Source organism: Branchiostoma lanceolatum, chromosome 3 (genome assembly GCF_035083965.1).
Source record: "Branchiostoma lanceolatum isolate klBraLanc5 chromosome 3, klBraLanc5.hap2, whole genome shotgun sequence".
NCBI classification, from domain to species: domain Eukaryota; kingdom Metazoa; phylum Chordata; class Leptocardii; order Amphioxiformes; family Branchiostomatidae; genus Branchiostoma; species Branchiostoma lanceolatum.
The window spans coordinates 26,136,175-26,163,558 of record NC_089724.1 but is presented as its reverse complement, the minus strand read 5'-3'; the positions used below and the strand labels follow the sequence as shown (position 1 = coordinate 26,163,558).

At 41.5% G+C, this 27,384-nt stretch overlaps 1 protein-coding gene across 1 annotated transcript in view; it reads right to left on the bottom strand.

The window, feature by feature from the left end:
- Nucleotides 1-27,384, bottom strand: part of LOC136431233 (branched-chain-amino-acid aminotransferase, cytosolic-like) — a 45,474-nt gene that overhangs the window by 8,349 nt on the left and 9,741 nt on the right. The window contains exons 2-3 of the mRNA XM_066422553.1: nt 3,135-3,206; nt 1,988-2,188 (exon numbers count right to left, since the gene is read on the bottom strand). Of these exons, the coding sequence (XP_066278650.1) occupies nt 1,988-2,188; nt 3,135-3,206 (273 nt within the window). The remainder of the gene's footprint in view (nt 1-1,987; nt 2,189-3,134; nt 3,207-27,384) is intronic.

Below are 27,384 nucleotides of genomic sequence, written 5' to 3'. Positions count from 1 at the left end.
ATGGGGTAGCGGCATAATTTCTAATCACCACTGTTAACGTTTAGTAGAATCAGATATTCACTTTTATACAAATATCAGCCTCAATTATCAATTGAAATTTGAGCATTCTGAGAATAAGGAGAGTTTTTCAAATTCAGTAATGGATGCTCTCAGGTAATCAATCTGAATGAACTATAAAAGACCATTGGGAGAAGTAATGTTGAGAAGTATGTAAAGTGTGGTATATAAAGTAGTTAAAATATGTATCACCCTATAGAAGTGGTACTTATTAAATGCCATCATATGGAGTGTCTTCTGGGTGCTGTGTCAAGACTTGGTCATTATGGCTACTCTTGTACCCGCCACATGGCAATTTGAGGATTTTATGGCCCAAAATGGATGCTTTTGACATTTCACTTTCCCTTGAAGATTTAGTACTCCCCTGGCATCTCGAGAGACACTTCTGCGTTCCATCCTGGAGCAGACTGTTATAGCATCCTTACAGCAAAACACATATACAAGCATGTCATACTTTCAATTATGGCAACCGCCATTTTTCATCAGCCTTTCAGCAGACTTTGCTCAAGGGATCTCTAAGTCTAAGATCCGTTTTTTTAATGTAAGGAAAGCCTGTCCCCCCCACATCTCCATTAGCGAAGCCTACAGTCTACCCAAAGGTACAAGTCGTTCCGCTGCACTTTGTAGGTCTTCTGGAAGATAATACGGAAAATCTCACAAGCACTTGCTGGAGGAGTATAATCAGTTTTGGCCGTATAGTGTTGGTAAATAGCTTTCAAAACACATAAAGAGCAATAAAAACTTTTAGTTGTGTCTTCATAAATAGGGTTTCCAGGAAAAGGTGGGTTTGGCTATAGTGGGGTGGTCTACCTCAGCGAGCTTACTCTCCAAGCAGAGGAGGGGTTTCGGTTGGTTTTTGACGTGTTCCTAGGCGTTTTTGTCGGGCTTTCTACTTCGTGTCATTTTTTTGAGTGGGTTGGCTGGACACAAAAAAATGACAAAGTAGAAAGCCTGACAAAAACGCCTAGAAATACTTCAAAAGCAAACAGCCGAAACACCTCCTCTGCTTGGAGAGTAAGCGAGCTGTCCTTTCTGGGATCCAAGGTTATGCATGGAAAGCCTCATAAATTTACAGTGAAGTGTGCACCTTTCCACTGAAAATGTGGCAACATCCCAGCATGATATGGTGCTGCAATACAATACACTATACATGTTCAGAACAAAAGAAAGGAAAACAGGCCAGGGCAACTTCAAGAAAGTTGAGGAGATTGCTTTCATTGGGACATTTACGGGGCAGTAAAGTTGAATGAAAAAGGTACTTTTGAGGACTGCTTCATTGTCAAAACTCATAATGTTCACCATTATGGTAATGTCAAGGTGCACTGATGAGCAATGTACTTTTCACCAACATCCATGCACAGGTACATGCAGACACATAGTCCAGTGGTAAGTGCCCCTGCCTCTGGACCAAGAAGCCTGGGTTTGAATCCCGGCTGTGTCGCTCACCCGAAATGCACGCTACTAGAAAGGGTTGTAGTCCTTAGGACGGGACATTAAGTTTTCGTCCATTGTTCATTGTACTTGTCGAAAAGTGCTAGGGGAATTTCCCTGTTACAACGAACCTGTGAACATAGCGTCTATCTTCTCTGTCATGACAAGTGGAAGAATACTGTCACTGTATTCTTCCACTTGTCAAGACAGAGAAGACAGACTTGTTTCTTTCACTCTAACTATTATGTTCACTGTTTTCTCGGTCACCTCTGTACCGTGAACTTATCATCACCGTGAAAAAAGCTCTTTTTTCTATCTATGATTCTTTCACACATATGTTCTGTAAATCGCTTGCCTCCACCGTGAAGTTAAAGTTCAGTGAAAATATCCATTTTCCTTACACTGACAGTGAAATTTTGCTACGTTGAAGATATTTAGTGAATTTCAGCAATCTTATTAAGTAAGCTATTCGAGATTACTTTCTTCCACTTTTACCCACCTCCACGGAGTAGTGCAGAGCCTTGGCCCCAGGGTGCAGCTGCAGGGGCTGCAGGGGGGTGATTTTGGGGTGCTTCCACCCCCCCTCGCTCGTCCACTCCACGGTCAGCATGTGGTCAGTGAAGTTCTTGCCGAAGACCAGCTCGCTTGGCTCGGGCTTTTGTTGGGGGTTCTTGGTCAACTCGATCTCCAAGTCTTTGAACTGGAGAACATGTATGTATGACACATTACTGAGGGTTGAATTATAATAAAGGTCAACCCTATAATAAAGGTAAAGCAGTCATCCTCATTTGAGGTGAAGCATGATGCTTTTTCAAGTACGTAGCTAGTGGTAGTGCAATGTAGCTTTGCCATGGCTCGGGTTTTTTTGCCAAGCACACCGGGTCACCCCTACTCTTCTCGATAAGTGTGTTGGGTTCTTTTTCATGCAGAGGTTTGATGCTTGAGGCTGATAAAAAATATGCCTGAAGCTCCCTCATACACGGGGTCGCTGGCTTTACGTCACCATCTGAAATGACGAATGCAATCCCTTACAACATGTCCAAGCTGGAGTCTACCCTAGGATCAAACTCAGGCCCCAGGATTCATGAAATTTGATCCAGATGGCTATCTATGGGGATAGTGATTATTAAGTTGTAGTGATATGAGGCACTGTGTGCTTTAATTTGTTGTCTAATACATTGAGCAGTGAGGCTGTTATGTGACGAATACCAATAACCTAAATGTATGGAGTCACCTTACAATTTTTACATGCACTAAGTCTAAGTTAGAGGAGGCACTGCAGTCTTCAATGTGTTTGGACGTGTTCAGATTGACTGGACTAGAAAATCGTTGAAAATCATAAGAGGTACATCGAGCAATCTTCTGTTGTATAATCTTATGACAAACGAAAAAATGATTAGGTAAAATTCAAACTTTTCAAAGCAAAGATCAGGGCTAGGAGAATGCGGACATCGGAATATTGGGAGGGGGGAAATTTCTACTTCTGTATGTTGGACACCCCAGCAGACTGAACTAAAGACTGATAATTGCTTTAATTTCCACTACAGGAAACAAGAGAGCCAAATGGGTACTAAAGGTCCTGACTGGCATACTTTCAAGTTAAACATCCAAGTTGAAATGTGTGGTTTTTTCCCACCATGACTCACCCTGAAAGAAGCCGCTGAGGCCATGCCTCTTCTCCACAAAGTTGTGCCTGAGACTTTTCCATGGTGAACTGCCTGGAGTTGGAATAAAGAAAAACGGTGTAAACAAACATATGATTTGTGAATAAATAATGAGTAAATGAAGGTATGAATGGATGGATGGATGGAGGAATGGATGGATGGATGGAAAATGGATGGACGGACGGATATATACCGTAAAATCCCTATTTACGTACGCACTTTTTAAACTTTTCAAGTCGCAAGCAGGTGCTCCAGGCTGACGCCAAAGTCGGGGTGCGTACGTTAGGAGGGGTTCCTCCTCGGAAAAATCGCATATCAGCTTATATCTTCATGCAAATGAAGTGTGGAATGCTACCACACAATCAATCAGTAATAAAGAATAGATAATACATATATTTAAATTGTTTGACATTTTCTACCGGTCAGAAACATTTTCTCAGTAACCCTTTAAGTCGGTAAACATCATCGGAAGGATGATCATGTCAACCTCTAACTATCCACCGAAATGCTGGAGAGGGGGTGCGTACATTGTACATTAGGAGGGTTTTTCCCCCGGAACGTTTCAACTCACTGAGTCAGGCCCGCAATCGTCCCCAAATCAGGGGTGCGTACGTTAGGAGGGGTGCGTACGTAAATAGGAATTTTACGTAAGAAACATCATATTAATGGCTGTCTTGGAGATTCTAAAATATCTTTTCAAAGACCAAGACAGTTGTAGGATGGGCAACTATATGTTGTGTGTATCAATTTGAAAGCAGATGATTTCCATGTCTCAAAGATGGCTTGGTTATGACTTGTAAAGTTTTCACAGTCAGCAGTTATCTTCCATCACCTCCAAGGTGCACCAAAATGTCTCTTACAAGTAGTCCAAACCTCTCAAGAGATGACCAGCTACACGACATCACAAAGATAAGAATCTGTGGTCATAAATTGAACGTAGAAATCGGAAGGTATCAAAATCCCTTGGCCACAGGTTTTGTCCATTCCGTCCAAATGAGATTGAAGATGAACGTCACTATATCATGATAAATGCTCAAAGCTGTTCACCTTTCTTTCCGCTTGCTCAAAAGAATTCAATACATTCTATTCTATAGACAAATTCAAAATCTAGGAGGAGACATTACCGTGTATACAAATAGATAAATACATCAAAGAGTAGTGTAAGTGATATGTTTAACTCAAAACGTTGATTTATTCATATAGATCTAATAGTACCTAGGTTTGCAACTTTGTCTGAGTTTTATGTAAGTGACTTTTGTGTGAAGTTTCCCCCCAGGGGCACATCGGAAAATCGTCAGTTGGCGATATGTTTGTATATAAGTGCAGACCTGACAAAAGTAGCTGTACTTTTGTTGTATCAAGAAAGATTACTACAAGTATTAATACAATAATTGTATACATGTTGAAACTAAATGATAATTCAAGGTAGCGCGTGTAGTCCATTGGTTAGCGATCTTGCCTCTGGAACTAGAAGCCCCGGGTTCGATCCCGGCTGTGTCGCTCACCCGACATACACGCTACTGGAAAGGGTCGCAGTCCTTAGGACTGGATGTTAAGCCGTGGTCCACTGTTCATTGTGCTTGTCGAAAAGAGCTAGGGGACTTTCCCCAGTACAATGAACCTGTAAATACTGTACATAGCGTCTGTCTTCTCTGTCACGACCAGTGGAAGATTAGCTCATCTGTTCATTTGAGCTAAACTGGTTCGAGATCACTTTCCTTTTTTTTCCTTTCCAAGTTCATGAAATTATGATTGAAAGCAGAACTGTGGAGCTTTATCAGCAGCAATCCTAACTAAGTTAGCATATTTGTCTTTCTTTCACCGAACGTTTCCTTTAAAAGGGGTGGCAACACCACCACTTCTCTCACACACTTCCGCGCCATGTGTACATATACAATCCAGCCAACGGCACACTTTCTCACTCATTCCCGCCTTGACCCGAGATGTAGCTCACAAACCAGGGATTCCCTAATGGCGTCGGTATCTATTAGGTACAATATGGCAAGCAAAGGTGCCGCGTGGGGGTCGTAACAGATACCTGTGACTGGTGGCAAAGATTTCGCCAGCAGAAACAAAGAGGTAGTCGTGATCTTTTCCTCAAGTTTAAGTGGTCAGAAAGTTTCTTTGTGCCATCAATCTTCCTACTTCGCAGATCGCTGCGGTCAGTTTAGTTCAGGGGGAATTGCTGCTCCCTTTTTAGGACTTCATTTGTGATGGATATGGCATATTGGCGGTCCCCAAACCCCCCCTGTGGACACGGGACTGGTACTTTGTACTGCTACGTCTTTGTTGAACGCAGAATGACATGATCATTAATCTGGCCTCACGGTGCAACAGCTAAATGAATTCTTCAGACAGGAGAGGGTGAAGAGAAGCCTGCGCAATTCAAGGCAGGGAAGACATGCTGCTGTACATGTGAATGTATACTTGATTGTACCAGTGGATAATTTGTAAACACTACAAGCACAAATTCTACTGCCTTTGTTTCTCTAAATCTCATTGCTTCCTTTCTTGTTTTGACACCAAGTCTGTATTGATGAAATAATAAGTTATAGCTGCGATCTTAGAATAAGACGGTAACTGCCTGGCATAGCTCAGATATATCAGGACAGTATTAAACTGCCTCAAAGCCTATCTGGGATTTCATGCCTGAAACGTGGAACTATAATTGTTTATAGTTGCCATAAGTCCGTTGTGTGCAAAGAACATAACTTTCCATCCATATATTGTCATTGAATTTTCCATAATATCAACAGGACAGGTTAGGGATTTTGATATATCTCTTATATTCAAACAAAACAGAGGATTCATGTTTTTTTTTTAATATACTTTTCCACAAACATTTTTGTGCAATTTTTTTCATTAAAAAAAAGTCAACTGTTTCAGAGCTATCGCTCTGTAAGCATGTAGTTTTTCTCCCTTAAATTTCATGATGCAAAAATAAAAACGTTTTGATCTGTTTCGGCTACAATCCAACCTAAAACGGTTTACATTTTGCGTACACGATGCAAACTTGCACCGACGCTCAGAACGGTTAACATCGATTTGCATAATGCAATCTCTGACCCGCTGAGTGTGGTGTTGTGATCCCGACTGCCCAACTTGTACCTAATAACTTAGCCTCAGTTGTCTTTGATCGGTACTGAACTGCTGTCCTGTTGAAGCAACGTTCCTTCACGGCCTTGGAAACTTCCTTATACCCCTCCTGGTTCTGATGTACAGTACGCCATCAAGTTTCCCTTGGATCTCCCGATCCCAGGAACGAGGCAATATTCTATAGTCTATTGTATGTCTTCAGAGCAATTTATTGAAACAGCTGAAGCTTTCATTTGACGGATAAAAAAGGTCATGACAAGAAAAGTTGCACGTTGATAAATCTCCACCTGTTCGCACTAATGTATAGGAACTGCCATTGTGGCAGGCCCTTTGGCGATGGCAGAAGTTGGCGTGAAAGACAAGAAAGGACGGGTATCGGCACTTACAGGTGCTACCTTTCAGCTGCGGGCTAGGATGAATGGTATTATGATTGATGCACAAGGAAAAGAAGACAATTTATATGACAATTTGTCTTCCATTAGTCTTTGTGTACCTTGGGGTATGAACCAAGTTTTTATCCACCAACATTGATAGCTAGGAGTGTCTGATATGGACAGGGGTCTGTGGGTGATATGGTTGGTTCGATGTTTGTGTACTGTTACTCTACATGTCTATCGGGCAATGATTAGGGTAACAGTGATACACAGCGCAGTGTCGGCATCACATCTAGGATTACATGATTTACAGCCCGAGAACCTTAAGTAAAAGTCCAACTTGTGGGTAAGAAAAGTCCTGGAAGTTACTGTAAAGTGATGTAACATTTTGCAGAAACTCAAGTTCAATGTAGGAGTGGAAATGTGGTGTTTTGTTGTTTACGGTTAGCCTGCACCAAGTAATTTTGATGGATGACGTCCACGCGCGCATTGATTTTGGTCTGTTCCCAGAAAAAAAACACAAGAAATTCCGCTTCCTGTAACTATGACCAAAGAGGTACGACAGTGCCGCAAATCGTAAGATTAACGTAAAACTCGTCACGCGAAATGCATAATCCCACAGAGCATGTGGGTTCCGTCGCTAAATACGCGAGCATAAAAGTGAAAAAGGGCAGCAACGTTGTTGTTGATTGGTACGATGTCAGTCAGGGAGAGCTGATGTTCGCGCAACTGTACGAGAGACTTGTAGCGGCGAGTGAGTTTCGGCTGTACAATTTTAAGCATTCTTGTCCAGATCAGCTACAGTGCATTTCTTCACATTGTGACAAGTTCGAAGTGAGACTGTGAAAACCGTGAACCTAAAACGACTGCAGGTGTTTCAGGTTTTACAGTGTACCGGTATCTCTTCCAGAGGCACAGTGCATTTGTAGTAAACTGTACTTCAAACGTTGTGTACTTCAGGAGATTCCAGAGAAATCCTCACAACTTCTGAGGATGCGTGTAAGAAAGAGTAGCCTTCAGCACAAGACTAGGTAGGATCGTTGGATGGAGGCGGGAGCAAAAATGCCAGTCCAGTAACAGGATTTCATGAGTCAACATGCATTTCTTTTTTAATGTATAGAATCTTTCAACTGCAGAGGGCATTTAAGTACAACGGCCTTTAGTAAGTTTTGCTACCCAACTACTAGTACTAGCAGTTGGGCAGCAGAACTTACTAGAGTACTGGGTAACCAGAAGTTTTGAAAGGACTGGTAATACTAATAAGGAATCTTTAGTGCATAAAAAAGATCTGTAAGTTCTTTATCAAAAGTGTCGAACAGTGCTAGTTTCAGCATTTTTAACTCAATGCTGTCCTGGCTAAGAATCATGTTCTCCTGGTCAGCAGCCATCTCTAGCTGATATCGAAATGGAAGTTTTTCTACAAACAACAAAAGTCAACCTTTACTTTACTCACTTCTTTTCCTTCTTCCAAAAAGCTGCCAGACTCAGCCTAATAAATTATAAATCGCTTGTCCTTCCTTTCTATATTTAAAAACACAGGCGCATGTTTTCTGGCAGAGACTGTGCTGCAACATTCCCTACTGTGGGATGAGCACAGAACAATCGGCTCACCATCAGTTTGAGGGCCACAATTTATTGAACACTACGTTCTTAACGAGCGGAATCCATATGCAACATTTCAAGAGCTTTCATTACAGTTATAACATAGTAGCCATACTGGACTCCCGGATGTACAGATACATGTGTCAGAACACCAGCACTAGATGCGCCGATATCCCCCTTCTTTCAACTAAGTAATGTACGAGCAAAGAACATCTTCCCAGCGCTCCGACAAAACCCATTACATTCCGGGACCATTTTGCCGCTAAATTCCCAGTGAAGTGCCAGCCTTTATTGTGCCTGATTTTTATCTATCTGCGACTTCATATGCTTTTACAGGCGGGGTCAAGCTCAAGCGGCCATTTTGCTCGCGCCCGGAAGTGGCAGCGATAACCCGCAACACGTCTTTATTACGTGTACCTTGACTTTTGTGTGTCAGAAAGGATCGGTGCTTGGGCGGTGATTTATGTCCGCTCTCCTGGCATCAAAAGCGGTAATGCCGGGATGATATTCGCGACAAGATGGCAAGAAAAGGTCCTTTGTCAGGGTCTCGCGTCGGACCATCAATTTCAAGCCATTTGTAAAGGCACCACGGCCCTTTGTGGCTATGACCATTCTTCCCTTTTACCTTTCATACGCTTGTTGATGAAAAAGACAGGGGTACGGCACTTTGTCCGCGGACAATCCGGCCAGCGATCAACCCGTTTTTGCGACACCCCTGATGAAGAGGACGTGCCATCTTTTTGTCTCCTGAATGCAAAGCTGTGACACCGCCGAGACAAAGGCCTTTGTGTTCCACCGCGCATCATAATTCCGCCGGGCTAAACTTGTCCATGATGGAGAGATGCGATAATAGAGTGCCTTTCACAGCTTCTGATGTCAAATCTGGACATCTCGCGCTCTTCCAGAGTCGTGTTTATCGGGCAGTTCTCTCCACTTTCTGCCCTTTGTGCTCCTCTGTTTATTTATGACTGGGATTCGACAAAAGTCTGAATGGGGAATACAGAAGCATTGATCGATAAGAGGAAAGTATTCTCTAATGTAACACCACAATCTTGAAGGGCTATCAAGACATTTTGTGGCTCTCAATAGTAACCGATCATTGCAGCGTTATCGGCCATTCTGCGCACTTCACTATTTTCCTTCATCTTACAAACTGTATAAAAAGGGGATTTGGGAAAGTTTCTACCAGGCAATAAATCTCAACTCAAGCTCTTAAATCTTATTCTCAGTTTAAGTGGCACTGGTTCATATCATGGACTGCTTGGCTCTGTACACTCTGCAACACACTCTATACTATCTCCTTTTTTTTCTGGTGTAGCAAATATTTTCTACTTATTCCGTTAAATGCCATTTGGAGAAAAATAGGGAGAACTTAATGTGTTTAAAATTAGAAAACTGAAAAAAAATATAATATTATCTATATATGTGTGAGCAGTTTTTAAAATGAAGCATACTTGTCATATTTGAGGCTTACTACCAAGTTGTGTTTACAATATCAAATTTGTTCAGATTTATCAAAACATTGCAATCACAGTTTTTGGCTGATTTTAAAGTGCATTTAATCTTAATTGAACCAGCTTAATGTGGAAGATTAAAAGTATTCACAATTTACTAGAAGAATCCCCACTTCACCCCTGGCCATAATGGAACTGACCAGTGGATGTATGCTATCTTATCTGACTTCAACTAAAGTTAACTTTTATCAATTCACCTGAACTAAAGTTGCATCGCTTTTCAAAACTTTCTTCAAAGACCTCCCTCCGTCTCAGCGCTCCAAACTTTAGTCCAGCCCCTTTATTTCTCGCCCATCAAGCCTGGCACAGTTAGCGCAGGGTTTCCTGGTCCAAGCAGTATGGATTACTCGCCATGTGATGTGTAACAGTGATAGAGAGCGCTCTGCTAAAGGTGGCGGTTAAAGAATAATGCATGTCATCCCCCGTGTCAGCTCCACGCGGAGCCGTCTGCCCGCGCCGGCCGGCCACCCTGCCGCACATTTGTACCGTTGTCACATTCGCCGGCCGTGACTGGCCGCTCGCCCGGCTCCGCTCCTATCTCGTGGGTTGATGGAAGAGGAGATCTTCCTCCGGCCGGTGTTGCTGCATTTGTCTTGTATCTGGTGCTGATCTGGGCTGCATCCAGATGAGATGGTACATGTGTGTTGGAGGACTGTCTTCTCCAGCTAAAGACCTTTTTCTCCGTCTCACTTATTGTTTAGGAGGCCAAAAATGTTCCAAAAATATATTTTCATTAGCCTTTCAAACACAAACTTCGCTGTCTGTGTGTGTGTGTGTGTGTGTGTGTGTGTGTGTGTGTGTGTGTGCGAGTGTGTGTGTGTGTGTGTGTTGGACAGGACTCTCTCCAGCCTAAGACTTTTCTCCATCCCACGTACTGTTTGTGATCCGGAGGGCATGTTCTTAATTTTCGTTGCAAAAATGCATTTTCATTGGTCTTTGTAACACCAACTCCGCTGTCCAGCCCCTTCTAGGGGGCCAGCGAATGTTGGGTGGGCCGCTATAAGCGCAAATCAATCATTTTAAAACATATTCATCATTTTCATGTCATGAAGCTCAGACTTTTTGGACAGGATGGTGTGAATTTTTTTCCCCCGTCCCAGCAAGGAAATTTTCGTCCTGGGATGGATGGATGGATGGATGGATGGATGGGTGGATGGATGGATTGATGGATGGAGGGACGGGTCCTGGAGACAGGCCTGGTGTTGGAGGTCTGCTTCCAACACCCTGACACTATCACTATCAGAATTTCATCTAACAAGTCTTATATTAAAAACTATTGGGCTAATTTGGCCGAAAATTATTTTCCTTCGGTACAATACTCTGGTGGAAATCATTTGCATCATTGTATTAGTACTGATATTAGCACATTAGAATTTTTCCATGACTTTAAAGGGTCAGGTAAGGAGAAATGTTTTCAATGGTCAATCTCTAGATCTGAGTAGTGGCTGAAAAGTCTGGTTGGACTTAAATTAACATTTGAATCAGTAACTCACTAACTGCCAATCTCTCACACTATTCATGGTCCTTTCACAAGTTTGCCTACGTTGAGTGGAGTACAATATGCTTATGTGGAAACATTTTTTTTCAGAAGAGACACTTAACCAATCCGTCTATCCAGGCAAGTGGAGACAGACGCACCCAGAAGACGCACGTGTGAAGGAACTTAGCTAGTCGTCTCCTTTGTCTAACACCCTGTGTACTCTGAAGATAATGCCTTGCCAACCCAGATCTGCCAAGCGAGCCCTCTGACATTTCTCAAAATGTGGCACGTAACACTTCTCCTCAACAAGTGTCATCAGCCGGGGCAGAATTAGACACACGCGATGACTTATTGACTCAGCCCCTTCATCTCGCGACGCCGTCGCCCCGTACGGTGGGTGGCGGGCTCAAGAATAATGTCGATGATGAAAATAATTCATGATGGCGATAAATCACGCTGTCATCTCACTGGGCGTACTCGTAATTAATTTCTTTATACCACAATTGTACTTTCCACTCTGGTGAGAAAACATCGCGGTGGAGAATGTCACCCCCTTTCGAGGACTCATCCAAAACTCGGGCCAAACTCTTTTGGATCACCCTGGAGGAGTGTGGGGCGTAATAAAAGAATCGTTTGGTCATCATTTAACTTATAATAAGAGTTAATGAGGTTTCTAAGTTTGGAAAAATATGTTGTTGTGATACATTGTGTACCAGTAGAGCCAGCATCTGCTGTCGAGAACCCTCAGCCGTTACTTTGTTGATTTCAAAATTGACAGAGTCAGTGGCCGGCGAATCAACTTTGGCTGATCCTAAAAGATCATGCAGTGATTGAGGGGATATCCTCTGAACAGACAAATTGCAGCAAAAAATGTTTACTTAGTACTTACATGTAGTTTTATAGCACACTATTTTCCTACTGTGTGATGACGCATGAAAGTGCAGTATTGGTCAATAACATAATGGCAAAGTTAACCGAATCCTTCCAATACACAATCATACATTTGCATTCAGTTAAAGTTTTAATTGAACAATATTTTAACACCTTATCCCTTGAATAGCGCTAGCTATTGGCTAGTTGCTTGGGCAGACCTGGCTGTCCGTCACTTAAGTTACAGCCAAATCAGTTGATAAATAAAACAATCCCTCCCTGTCCAAGGCATAGGTTCTTTTACTCCGGGGAGGGGGGGGGGGGGTTGGGGGGGGTTACTTTTATTAGGTTTTGAAGATTTGTCTGGGGGGGACTTTTATTCCAGGGAATATTTGAGAGGTGAGAGTACATGCATGCTTAGGTCAATGGAGAAATTAAACCTCCAAAAAGTGGCCACATTGACCATGTGGTCCTTATGCAGAGGTGTGTCACTAGCACAGGTTTGACTGAATGTTATATTGTGTATATACTGTGGACCAATGACCAACAAATCTCAGACAATAGTACCTATCAGGCCACGCTACTCTCATAAAAAAAAGAAACCTTTTATCAATAGATAATCAATGATCTCATCAGGTCAATGAGGATCATATAAATTATAATAAACTTTGATACTACCGGTCGTGTACAAGGGTCAAGAAAATATGATTTCTATCAAGAACTGGTCTGGAACGGTTCCACCTTGCTAAATGGTTCGAGTCTGCGAGATGGTGAAATGATCACCAAATTGATTTTTAAAAAAAGGACTCTTTTCTGTGAATTTCTGATCTTTTGGCTGGACCATACAGTTTCATAAAAACACATAATATGCCATGATAGGATGCATGCACCTGATCCGAAATACATAAATACGTTAGAAATGCGAATCGCGGATTATGCTGATGACAAATAAGTGCCATCACGACCAACCCATGCCTAACGGTAACACTAACTATCAGCCCGGCTTTTAGTATTAAGTCCACTCTCCTGATATAGCGTGTCACGGTTCCCGACACCCCTTCCAACAAAAGCAAACAAGAAAGCTAATTTGGCCGTGCCCGTACGACAATACCCTCCGGCCTTTCCGCAGCGCTCCTTTTACAACAGGGCTGAATGCCCCTTTATTAATCCATTCTCCTCCCCTCTGCTGTAGCTGATTTATCCCTATGTGTTATGGCCTATTGATTAACTTGAAGGTCATCCCTGTATACTCCGGCCAATTTTCTCCTTAATGCAGCTGCCCCCATGTTCGAGTTTTAAATAATAATGCCCTGTGTTATGGAAATTGCACCAGCGACCTAAAAGTCACATTGTTAGCCCCGGACGGCCGATCAAAGTCGATACGAAGTTCTGAGCCGAGCGACGGGATACGGAAGAGTTTTGGATGATCATACTTTATGTGGATTAGATTTCAGAAAGGGATTAGGATTTGTCTTTCACTTAAAGTCTTTTGATGAAAATCTTTGAAAAACATCTCATAATTCAGCATGCATTTCCGACTCAGAGAAAGGCAGAATTACAGGTGTTACTAAATTCTACTTCCTTCAATTTTCATACCTAACAGAAAACCTTAACCTTAAACCACAATTACATTTGCTTATTAAAATGTAAGAAGGTCATTAAATGCTAAAAGTGGCAGTTTCATCCAGATGCAAGTTATTACAAAAGCCCTAAAAAAAAACAACCCAACATTAGCTGAGTACATTTAAAGGGCATTTATGTTTATAGATCTCTTGTTACCAAATATCATCGGACAATTTTCTTTCATGGCGGCCCGCGCTCCGATGAACACGTAACAAGTAAATATTTTCTCGACTTAGCTCCCCAAATTTCCCATCAATTCGCTGCAAATGTCAGGGCATCCCTCCGGGGCACGTGATGGATACCGGTGGTAATTGTACTGTTACTGTTCGCCATATGCCCGCAAACACAATTTACATCTACTTAGTGCGAGTTAAAGGAGAAAAAAGGGCCGGGCTGGGAGGGTCCCAGGAACTAATAGTGTGTATGGTCTTATTCTTACATAATGATTACATGTACATTACATCAGGACAGCACAGTTTAGTCTCAAAGCAGATGTTAGGAGGTGAAATCGTTAGGTTTTCCTTGCTGTCCATATCTGTTACAAACTGCAAATGTTTATGGAAATGAAGGCAGTTTGTTACAGACACATGCTATAGGAAAACAATGATTTTGTCCCCCAAACATCTGCTTGGAGATTAAGTACAATGGGCATAATTTATTGACAGTTTTTGCAGCTCCAACTCATTTTGTTTTATTTCACATCAGCATTTCCTTGATTCATAACAATCCAGGAAAAAAACAGTGCAAGGAGAGTAATTAACTGGTGATATACTGCACGTGACAATTCCACCAGGACCAATTTTGGACAATGGCTAATTTGGCACTGCTATTCAAACGAATGTGCTCTGATTTAATATCCATCCTCAATTATTTTCATATCTGTAATTTGTTCCCCAGCTACTGTAGATGCATTTAAATTTGAGTGGTTTTTATTTCGCGGCAGTGCTATAGTCACACACTGCTACAGTATTGGACAAAAATGTTCGCGGTGGTTTTAAGTTCGCGGTGAAATGGTTGCCGCGAAAACCGCGAAACATAAAACCACCGCGAACATTTCAGCATTTTATAGTACATTCTCTTCCCTATATCCACAACACTGGTGACCATATGGATATACAGATGTTAGCAATCACAGCGCTGGGCTTGGGGTAACACTAGTGTGTGCGTGTGCGTCCTTCTGTGAATTTCTCATTAGCGAGAGGACGCCCCGAGCAAGGTGGCGGGCAGTATGCTCCTCACACGCACACACGCGGGCCTGAGGAATCGCTCGCATTCAGCCCCGAACAATTCGTTTCCAAATTAATCCCGCCCTGATTGATACGTCCTACCAAATAATGGGGAAACATTCGCTTTATTGGGTGAAAATACCTCTGTAAATGACTGTAAATACTCCGGCTGCATTAAGGCCACCGCTGATTCATACGAGCTCAGGTCCAATAATCCGATCCATTTATAGTTAAATAGACCTTCTATTTGGAATGCCATAACAGGGGCATTGTTAGGTGGCTGGGCCAAAAGGTTATCAGCCAGTGCAGGGCATTTTCCAGTGGAACAACAGAGGGCTATTCCATTTTACTTTACAGTACAGGGGAGGGAGCAGACTTCTTTTCAGAATCAAACCTGTACAAATGACAATCTCTATATGTATATAAGCACCACCTGGCCAATTTGACTTTTTAGTGGTCCATTAGATAGTTTTTCCCATTGGAAAGTACAGTGACCACCTTTCAGATTTCTTTTCATATTTATGGTACACTAGTGGTTTTGAAATAAATAGAAGAAAGGACTTTTTTAAATCATAGTTTTGTTACATTGTAGAAAAAAAGGAATATTGTCTATACATTTACATGTAATTTTGATTTGATTTGATTTTGATACACCCGTAGTTATCAAAATTCAGCATGCTAAGGTAGCCATTTGACACGAAATCTGTATTGGTTATGGAGTTAGGCAGTAGGGAGAAGGTTAAAAAAAGAAAGGAATGACTTCCTTTTAAATCATGGTTTTGTAAATTAGATAGACTACTAAAAGAAAAGTGTCATCAATACATGCTCTTTATCATCAGTTTGAATTAAAACTTCTGCCCATGCAGCTAGCACACAAAATCTGTATTGGTTTATGGAGTTAACAGCAGGGAGAGGGTTAAAAAGAAGGGAATGACTTTCTTTTAAATCACGGTTTTGTGAATTAGATAGACTGCTAAAAGAAAAGTGTCGTCAATACATGCTCTTTATCATCGGTTTGAATTAAAACTTCTGCCCATGCAGCTAGCACACAAAATCTGTATTGGTTATGGAGTTAGACAGCAGGGAGAAGGTTAAAAAGAAGGGAATGACTTTCTTTTAAATCACAGCTTTGTAAATTAGATAGACTACTAAAAGAAAAGTGTCGTCAATACATGCTCTTTATCATCCGTTTGAATTAAAACTTCTGCCCATGCAGCTAGCACACAAAATCTGTATTGGTTTATAGAGTTAACAGCAGGGAGATGGTTAAAAAGAAGGGAATGACTTTCTTTTAAATCACAGCTTTGTAAATTAGATAGACTGCTAAAAGAAAAGTGTCGTCAATACATGCTCTTTATCATCGGTTTGAATTAAAACTTCTGCCCATGCAGCTAACAAAGACATTTAACGTTCCATACTTTTATGACCCGCAGAAGGTTTGCGTAATAAGCCCGTAACTAGAAATTTAATAAACTTTACAACGCCACCGCAGCCTGATTTACTAGCATCATTAATACAGTAACTTCCAGACTAAGGAAGTTTATATTAGAAGCAACCTTGTTCATCTATCAAAAGGGCACCTGGTATCAGGAATTCTAGAAACATTACGGATCTATTCCCTGGTGCAGGCTCAGTAGAAAGGCAGATAAATTTCATCTAACAAGAAAAAGGAGTACATTACTTTTATCTAATTTCACTGAATTTAGCATTGGCCTTAGGGAAGCTTAACTCGAACATAGGTAAGAAAGGTAATTTAGGTAAAGCAGTCATCCTTAAATGAGTTGAAGCACAATGCTTTTTCGTCCAGCTAGTAGCTTTGCTAAGAATAGCAAAACAAAAAGTGTTTTCAGCCAAATACACAGGATCACCCTTACTCCTCAAGAGTGTGTTGGGTTCTTTTATGTGCTTAACAGTTAACATAACTTAACTGAACTTTGACTTCACCGTTGCGGCAAGTGGGGGAATCATAAATTACAAGTCCAAAGAGCTATCTACCACTCAAAAATCAGTTCCACAGCATGTCCAGAACACGAGATATCAAAACAGGAAGTTCCGCTGCAGTACAGTAAGAAGCCGCTAGGGGCCCAAAATCTAATCGTTTTCAGGTCTCATCAAAACCTACCAACAAACCAAATATCAAGACAATCCATCACGGCATTCTCGAGTTACCGGGATGCTGGTCCACTACATACAAACAAGCAAACGCTACCCTATGCATAACCTTCTCGGTGAAGGTAATAACAACAATTTTTTTTCATGGTGGTGATAAGTTCACGGTACAGAGGTGACCGTGAAAACAGTGAACATAAAGTTACAGTGAAAGAAACAAGAATTGCAGAATATCATACAATGGGCCACCTCAGTTTTACATAATATAGCAACCAAATCCAGTCGTGTTGCCAGTGTTTGTTTGGTTGCTATGCCTGGAAGTGAAATTTCACTTAGGAGGACCCAATCTGAGAGAAATTGCAAAATTAGATCAATCCTATGAGATCATGAATTATCTTGTGCTGTAATCACTCCCGGATGTGTCACAGGTAAAAATACTGTTTTCCTTGTGAAGTTTCTTAATTCAATACCAAGTCTTCTTCTTCTAAATAAAAGTTGGGATCAGCCCAATGTGTTAGTATACTATGATATAACATGGTACTTTGATATATCAAATTAGGAAAACAGAGAGAGATGGCATATTTGAAACTTACTCTGGCGGAGAAATCAAACCTAAAATATTATGACTTGCTTCAAATGTCTAAACTAAAGTCAAGTCATTACTAGTACTCAGTAGATAGCCTGGAGTCCAGCCGTCTAAAGTTCTTAGCTTTAGTCCGCTACCCAAGCATCTCTCCCTGCCTCTCTTGGGCATGGGCAGTAGACTAAAGCTAAGAAGGCTGGACTCCAGGCTGGTCATTAGACACATAAAAAAGATGTACAAATGTATGTGTTTGAGCAAGGTTTTAAGAACAAGTCAGACATAAACCGTATCTTCTCAATTAAAGTAAAACACCTTTTAAAACTTTTAAAAATCCAAAAAGTGTCTCAGGCTATGGCTGAAGTGGGGTGCATACTTTATGGCTGGAGGAACTACCAAAGATAGACCAGTATGGGAGTCACTGTGGAAACTATGCTACACACGAAAACAGTTCTATTTTGTTTAGGAGGTTAGGAGGTTATTGGTTTAGAAGGTGCTGGACATCAAGCACCATGGGGACCTATCATTTGGCTTTATTTGGTATTTCAGAGTAGCGCTAGCCGCTAGGGGCAAGCTCTGATCTCGAATTTCCAGAGACTGTATGTATCTACAATGTAGGCTACAAAAATTAGCACACAGACTAATTTGTAAAACGCTGGAGGGGAGAAAGTGACTTAAATTGTATCAATCATTCTCATCAACTCTGTGAATTTCCTTTATTTGTTGATATCGGATTTAGAACTGTTGCCATGGTGATGATGACTCGGGGTAACCTCTGATGATCGCAGGATATTTCTTAAAAGATACATGATTCATACTGATCTACTAATACCGTATCACAAGGTTTTACACACATACAAACTGCATCTTCTGCAGTGTGTGAATCTGGGTGTCCAAGAATAGCCACTCATGGAAATAAAGGGTTTACAAATAAACGAAACGAAATAAAAGAAAGGCAGAATGGACCAGATGCTAAGTACTCGACGTGAGATTTAGAGTGGTTGCCATAGCGATGCTACTCGAGAGCGGGGGTTGTTCTTAAAATACATGCAACTCCAGCAGGTGGTACATACTGACCAGACCACAGTAGTGCATTAGTAAATACTGACGCACTTATATTATAAATACTGCATGTATATTTAGGGGATTGCTGGCTACTACCTGGAGAGGAGCACTAATCAAGGACCAGCAGAAGATGGGCTTCAGCTAGCCTCCGTTGCAGACTCTTGGCAAGAGGGGGCAAGTAGCCAGCTTGCAGTTGCAAGTAGCCAGCTTGCAGTTGCAGTGATAAAAGGAGAGGACTGGAAAAATGATGTACAGTCATGTAAGTTTATTGTAACTGCATAACTGCAACTAGAGGAACTATAGGTCTTGGTAGGTAGGATCTCAAGGACATGCAGCCACACAAACTGCACTTTCTGGGTCAATTGCCTACAATATCAACCCCTTTCAGAAATAAAGATTAAGGAAATTAAAGGAAAGAAAAATTAAGAAAAAAATGCAGAATGACCCAAACCATGAACCATTTTGCACCCAACAGCTTTTCAAAAAACAAAAATTATAACCATCTTAAGACAATCTACTATTTGTCTTTTTGCTGCTGAAAGTTTTTGCCTTTTAGATAAGTGCATCTTACTATATCGGAAGCGAGAATAAGTCCCAAGACTACAGTTCTGACTGCTTAGCTGATGCCAAACAGTGTGGCCTGGGCCACTGAAACATGCCTGAGTTCGGTGCCTTCACATCTAAACCTGACACACACCCCGAGTCCTCCGTGCTGCATCTGCACACATCCTATGAACTTGTTAATCAGACATCAGTTACAATCACCGAGGAAATCCACCACACAAGGGGTGACCTTTCCCGGCGCACACAAGTATGACACCTGCACTGCCCCCCCTCCACCCCGGCTGTACATAGAGATTGCTACTTCTGTGGGGCGTGCTTTTGTTGTCTGCCCCATGTCCATGGTCACTTCATTTCCCTTCTTCCGCAGCCACGGAGGACGTGACCCGTGCGTGGAGGGGAGGCCACCCCCGCGACCCCCATTTTCCCCCACTTACAACGGACTCGGATTTATCCCCGCCTAGTCGAGCGAAACTGTACATTTCTTGCATGTCATTTTCTGCATGACATTTCGCTTGCAATTACGCTAAAATTGGTTCCCAGGCACAGCTTGGAGGGGGCTCCCAGAGTGGTCTTAAATATGTGATTCTCTTTTTACAATGTGCGCTTTTGTCAATAATGGGACTTTTCAATGTCGTCACTTGGGCACTTTTAAGCTTTGTTGAATTTAAAGTTCATAGCAATAATAAAATTAAAAAAAGGAATCAGCAGACAATACAAATGATGATGCCATTACAAACTATGGTGTATGATACCATAACTCAATAACATTCCCCTCAATTCACACAAGATTTAGACAAAAAACAAGGTTTAAAGTTTTTTTGTATCTCTATAGTCTATGTACAACTTATAGGGCTCAAAATCCTTGTATGCATAATGCTCTAGCTAGATCTGGATCAAACTGGTAACCGTTCAGAATTAATTTCAATTCTGAAGATTTAGAGTACTCAAAGTGTTACAAATCTGCACAACAAATAAAGTTTCATACACACTTATATACCAGATATGATAGACATCAGAAATACCTGTACAACAATAATTTTACCTGCACTCACGCTCATATATGCAGGTGGTACAGTATTTCTAGCCCCGCTGAGGAAGCCGCGATGAATGAATTCTTGGAAAGTGGTACCAAGTGTGTGAATCATCCGAATATAAATACCACCAGCTTTTGTTACAAGCTAAATAACTAGGAACGCTGCAAAGTCATTACAAAGAGCCTTCACACCATTAAAAAAGATGACCCCAATAAAGTCACTTCTCTGCTTGTTTCATCGTTTACAGCTCACGGTCTATCACAGGCAATAACAGGATATGCAACTGACTGCACTCTCTCTCTTTCCTACTCAAGTGGCTCTCTATGTTCTTTTTTGGGAATATTTGTATCATCGGTATGATATGTAGAAAAACAGCTTAAAATAGTAAGTCACACATTCTGGTCCACAACAGAGCTTTGGCCTTTAAACTTCTCAGAGGGAGAAGGGATGGGGTAAAATGCGTGTTGTCATATTCTATTTTGTATACTGTAAACGCATTTAAGTTCGCATGGTTTTTATTTCGCGCCAAGGCGAAAATGGAACTCGTTTGCAGTGGTTTTAAGTTTGCTGCAGCACTATAGTCACATACTCCTACAGTATTGGACTAAAATGTTTGCCGTGGTGTTAAGTTCGCGGTGAAACGGTCGCCGCGAAAACCGCGTACATAAAATCACTGCGAACATTTCTGCATTAACAGTATAGTACTAGAAGAAGGTGCATGGGTGGGAGATTGGTACTCTGTGGTGCTATTTTTCATTTCTTTTCAGTTTTCTTTTTTATTTGAAGTTCATTTTTTAAGGTCGTTCATTGCAATGAGAGAAAAAAAAGGAATGATCTTATATTTTTCTTGCATGTGCACTTACAATTTCATCATGTCAATTTCAACTGTGCAAATATCCTTCAATGTTGGACTGCTTTAGTCCAATCAGATGGCTTGTATCTTAATTTTAGGATCAGGTATGTTTTCAGGACCTACTAGTACAGACACCAGCTACTCTGCTCCAAGGCCAATGTGCCCCCCCCCCCCAAGAAAATTCTACGACAGGGCCCGAGTTACATATTATACTTCATAGATAGATCGGGGGTCTGGCATCCAGGCTACAAGTACATATAGGTATAACTATAAGGTGTATGTGTAAACAAATTGATGGATAAATGAACAGGTAAGTATTTTACAACCCCCAATCAGACCCTTGAGTGACAGATTACCCGGCGCTCCCTGGTTGCCCCGTACTCCAAAGTACATCAGGAAGTGGATATGAATCTATGATTAATACCACCCTGCCTCCTGACTTTTGAAACAATATGAGATGAAGAATCATGGTTGCCAGCATGACATCTTTCTGTGGCAGATCAGATGTCAGCACGAAGCCCCAGATGAGAACTCCCCTCCCATGGCGTTGTCTATTAGTATATGGTGCAGATAAGGGATTGTCTCGTAAATCTGAAGGCTGCTCCTGAATGAAGTCAATGTCGTCTGCCGCGAATACAGCGAACAACAGGTGATAGATAGTTGTACAGGATTGATGTTCGCTTTCAAATTCAAGGAAAACCAACTAACAGGATCTTTCGAAAATAAGAATAAAGTGGCACATGCATTGAAGACTCCAATCATAAATAATATTTTATGTCAGATCCTTACAAAGTTGAACTTGAAACGAACTGAACAAAGGATAAGATAAAACTATGCAACTTTGACTTTTGTGTCCAAGCCAAACCAGTTTAAAGGTTTCACAATCAGCAATCTAGAAATAACACATCATATTCATATACCAGATCTTAATGAGAAATAATATAAGTAATCAAGAACTATTGTGCAAAGACTCAATTATCGTTAACGGTACAAACATAAATTTTATAGCCTAAGAATTAATGTCTTTCGATAGGGGTATTCCAAATTCCACATTTGTCCTTGTTATCGCACGATATCACCGGACTAAACACCCATTCTTCATAAACGTGTGCAATTGATGTCGCAGGAGAATATCGGCATAGCAAATTACTAAATTACGCTTTAACGTTGACTTTGGTGGTTTAATGTCACCAGTAGATACTAGAAATATAACCAGTAGCCTTTTTACTCTCCTGGTAAGCTGTTTTTTGATCGTACAGCGCAAGGTTTTGGTCTGAGACCGTAAAAACACCCTGTCGCAAATCCAAAAAACACACTTAGCACTGTATTTACATAGTGAAAAACGCGTTTCTTGAATCAGAGTTTGCCGTCGATTTGTACCTGTCATCAAGGCTAGCACGAAACAAGCGGCAAAGTTTATCCAAGATGTCTCTATCTCACGCAATGCCCCTTTTTATGCCTGTCGCAAGTTTTAAACTTTGACTTACGTTACAAAGACAGGTGAACAGAAATTAGTCACTAAAGCGTGATTTCCCTGAATTCTTCATATGTTTCCATTGGCCAATATATGTAGTATACTACATAAGACTCGATAGGGTAAATGGATAACTATCTAATGATATATTACAGCTATATTACAGCTCGGTGCGTTTTGCCAGTTTTTGTAATCAAGCTTACGTTACCATTATTACTGCTCCAATTAGAAACAGCAGTCTTAGTGCGCCATTCATAAGAAAGGGCACAACCAGGTAAGTACCTATCACCCGCGATTCGGTTCTGCAACCTGACTGTGTAGCTTTTTTTGCCAGTTAATTGTCAAAATTGACGGGTAAGGGGAAAACCCTGTATAGGTACCCGTACCCGTATAGGTCCCCGTATGGGTATACCGATATACCCCATTTGGGGCCCCAACAAGCCAGGAAACACGCTATGACGGCCGCCATATGGGGCACCCAGACTATACTCGGTCAGAAAATAGCTGAACAATCATATTTTACGATCTTTTGATTTCTATGAAGGACGGAGTTTTGGAACTGTGACGGAATTTATGAAGTTCGTACGGAGCTCCTGTCAGAACGTGCGAGCACCGATCTCGGAGACCTTTCAACTGAACCCGTTCTGAAAAGGTTTAATAAGGAAAACCCTCACGCTAAAGACAGAGACCGAGCACGGCATATTCAGACAAATCACGCCGAATGGCCGTAATGTTTGTGTCGCAATAAAGTGGTTACTTTCCGTCTATTAAAGCGGCTAATTCGCACATGTGTCATGGCGGACCTTCCGTGCATCGAGAACCGGGCGTTTCCTGTAGGTTTTACGCAGGTTTACTGGCAGCTCCAGCCAAACAGATCATGAGTATTGCATCTGAAGATAATGACATGCGGAAAGGTTGATAGTTTGAGTGTTTTTTCTATTTCTTTTCAGAACAGGTTTAGTTCTGACAGGCGCTCCGTACGAACTTAAAATACAGCCGTTCTGGTTGCCCCATATGGCGGCCGTCATAGCGTGTTTCCTGGCTTGTTGGGGCCCCAAATGGGGTATACCGGTATACCTATACAGGTATACGGGTACGGGTACCTATACAGGGTTTTCCCCTTACCCAAAATTGACTTACGTTACCCTTTGACTTACGTTACTAGTACATAACGGGTAAGCGAACATACCGCGTTTAATAGGATAATCAGGATTACATATCAGGGCGATGAGAAGGGAATGTCAGAGGCCATGCCAGAGGTCAGTCTCTCTCTGAGTTCCAGTAATGGCGCCGTCCAGACCTTGAAGAGCGTCGTCAAACTTATTTCATCATTTACTGAGAGCCATCTACTATTTACAGACCGGTGAGTTTGTAATATTGTCCATCTAAGTACCAGGAATAACCCTAAGTCGCTGTCATAAAAGAGGAGTTGAGTCATAAGGTTAAAAGATTGGTCAAAACCCGCTTGCTTATGAAGAAATCCGTATGATTAGAAACACATGGCATTGGTAACGTAAGTCAACTTTAGCGTTACTGTTTGTGATGGGCCTATTTTTAATAAACGAGACAATGTTCATCATTCCTATTTGTGTTCTTGTAGGGACAGCATGATAGTTCAGTGAGCACAGTAGGCTATATGTAGATATCTGCATAGATTCTTTCGCAAATGGTAACGTAAGTAAACATTTATACCATGGAGTAATAAACTCACTAGCTGGTATGACAACTTGAACTCACTACCCTGAACTATACGCCATTGCTGTTGTGCATAGTTTAATGGACATGCATTGTGAATTTTGCATTCTATGTAGATCATGGGGAAGACAAGGGCAGAAATCCAAAAGGCGTATAGAGAAAGGAAGAAAGCCAAGGACGGTGCCGCATACAGGAAAAAAGAAGTAGATCGGGTAATGAAATATTACACACCGGCGGTTTTGGCAAGTAAGGAAGATTTAGAGAAAAGAAGGGCAAAGGGAAGAGAGAAGATGAGGAGACAGAAAGCAAAACGTGAACGTCTGCCAAAACTGAAGATCAAAATGGACTTCGCTCAGAAGAAAAGTGGCCCCAGCAGTAAAATCAAACAAATGCAGTATAAGTTGGAGAAAACGTTAAAAGCAAAACGGAAGTTGGAGAAACGGCTGGAGCGACTGGAGATGAAAGAGATGAAAGTACCAACGCGGTTAACACCACGCAGCAAAACCGATGCTGAGATACGCCAGGCAGGGCTAACACCACGGAGAGTACCGAGCTCGTTACGGAAGAAAATCTTGTTCTCAAATGTTTTCACATCCGGATTGAGAGAGCGGTACAAGAAAAAGAAGACAGAGGGGAAAAGAGTCATCAGAAGGATGGTGGCTGGGAAGGTGATGAAGAAATATAGGCTGATGAATACACTTTCCAATGAACTTGGGATTGCCAGAAACGCTCGAAACACCAAACACAGGAAAACCAGACGTTCCCTTGCGCGGGCACGACTACGGCGACAAGTTCAAGAGTTCCTGGAAAGAGATGACAACTCGAGGATGATGCCAGGGAAAAATGATTGCAAAAAAGTTGGGAAGGAGAAGTTGTAAGTCAGAATACTATCAAATTATCTGTCTACTCTAAGAGATAAGTTTGAAGCTGAAACGGGTATCAAAATCTCACTAAGTCATTTTGCCAAGACGAAGAAACGACGATCCAAGACGCGCATGATTTCTACAAGTGGGCATCGCAACAGGAGAAAAGTGTCATTAAGTATATGTTTGTCCACAAAGCCGAATGTCAGGAAAGTCAGGCTTACCTTGCAGAGAAGTATGGACAAGTAAAGGCGATACCTGGCACTATGTCTTTCCACGCTGTGGTTGGAAGATTGGGTGAGATTGAGTCGAGGTCCACGACATGCTACTGTGAGCGATGTTTTGACACAAATGGGTTTCGAACAAGTACAACTTGCAAGTGGGAAAAGCACAAGATCTCTACGAATACAGGTCCTACCGCGGCAGAGGCATCTGCGACTATCCGTATCGATGACTATGTGGCAGCAGTCTACGATTCCAATTGGTACGTCGGAGTTGTTGAGGATGAAGACGATGGAGAGTACTGTGTCCGATTCATGCAACAAGCGGGACAGAAGTTTAAATGGCCACGAAGGAAAGACGACCTGTGGATCAAGCCCGCCGATGTGCTGTGTGTGGTTGAAAAGCCACAAGCGACGGGAAAGTCCCAAAGAATGTTCACATTTTCTGAGGCTACACTTACACACATAGAGGAGTGCTATGCATCGAAAGTGAGCCAAAAGTGATCCAGAAGCTATTCGATTGTTGAATATATTTGACTGACAGTTGTCAGAACTTGTGGGAGTTGCATTTCTACACTAGCTTCCTGTCCACCGTCATGTATGCACGATGTATCGTGGTCAGTGAATTGCAATGTCACCATGTTGACTTACGTTACCATTAGGGAAAGTGATACAAAATAGACGTACACAGCATGTCTAGCGTCATTAGCAAACATAGATTAGTCATTGCCGTGGCTATAGGATACATATAGCCACATAAATAGAGATGCTTCATACGGTTACCTTGGTGTTGACTTACGTTACTATACTTACTAATATGTTAACCGCAGTAAGAACACATAGTTTTGTTCCAATTATTTTCACTAATATGTTTTACAGTTCTTTGTCCTGGGATGAAAGTGAAGTAGATATCGCTAGTTTTGTCTGCACACCAGACAAAAAAGTTTGTGTCTTTCATTTGTATCCAATTTTTTTATCTTAAGTGGTACAATTTTAGGTAATTTCTCAAAAGGAAGCCAACGGAACTACGAAACGTTACCCACATATTACTTCCGCTTAGACACAACTTAGAAGAAAACAAATTTGTACCATTGAATAAGTCATGTAGGTGATATATGAGATAATTGACTTACGTTACCAATGTACTTACTTACGTTACCATAGTTCACTGGCGTCTCTAGGTAAAGCGCATATACTTTCATTCCAACTATTTTCACTGTTGCGTTCCACCATTCTTTGTTCTTCCTACAGATGAAAGTGAAGTAATTATCGCCAGTTTTGTCTGCACATCAGGAAAAACATTGTTGTGTGTTTCATTTTTTCACAATTTACCAATGTTATTTAGTACAATTTTAGGCAATATCTCAAAGGAAACAAACGAAACTATCAACTGTTACCCATTGATATGTGCGCCGAGGGCATACGCTTCGACAGAAATCAGAAAAACGGCCCGTGCCTTTGAATAAATCTTGTTGAACACGTAATATTTCGGTCAACACGCTTTTTTTATATGACTAAAATATAAGTGACATCACAGCGGAAAAAAGCCAGTATCTCAAAACAAGAAAGTTCTAAGCAACTTCCAAAACTTGTTGGCGATAGTCAACAAGAGTAGTAACAAAATAGGCCTAATAAGTAAGCTTCACGGAGAAATTTTTTTTTTACCATTTCCAACCCCCAATTGCACACGTTTACGAAGAATGGGTGTAAAACCAGTAGGCACGGAAAAGTTTGTAAACACAGAAGGGAGACCTCCATTAATCGTTTGTTGTAGTTGGGAAGAAGGAATTCAAAAACAATGGTGACTGCAAAACCTCCCGGTATTTCTAGTACACAGCATCAAAGTGAAAAATAAGGGTGACCTTGGATCTCTTCCAGACTGGTATCATATGCTGTTGACAATGGAGCCCAAGGAATTCTGGGTCATGATCCCAAAGGTCGGCAGGGGTCAAGGCTTCTCCACATTGTGCTTTGATTAAGGGGGCTGGC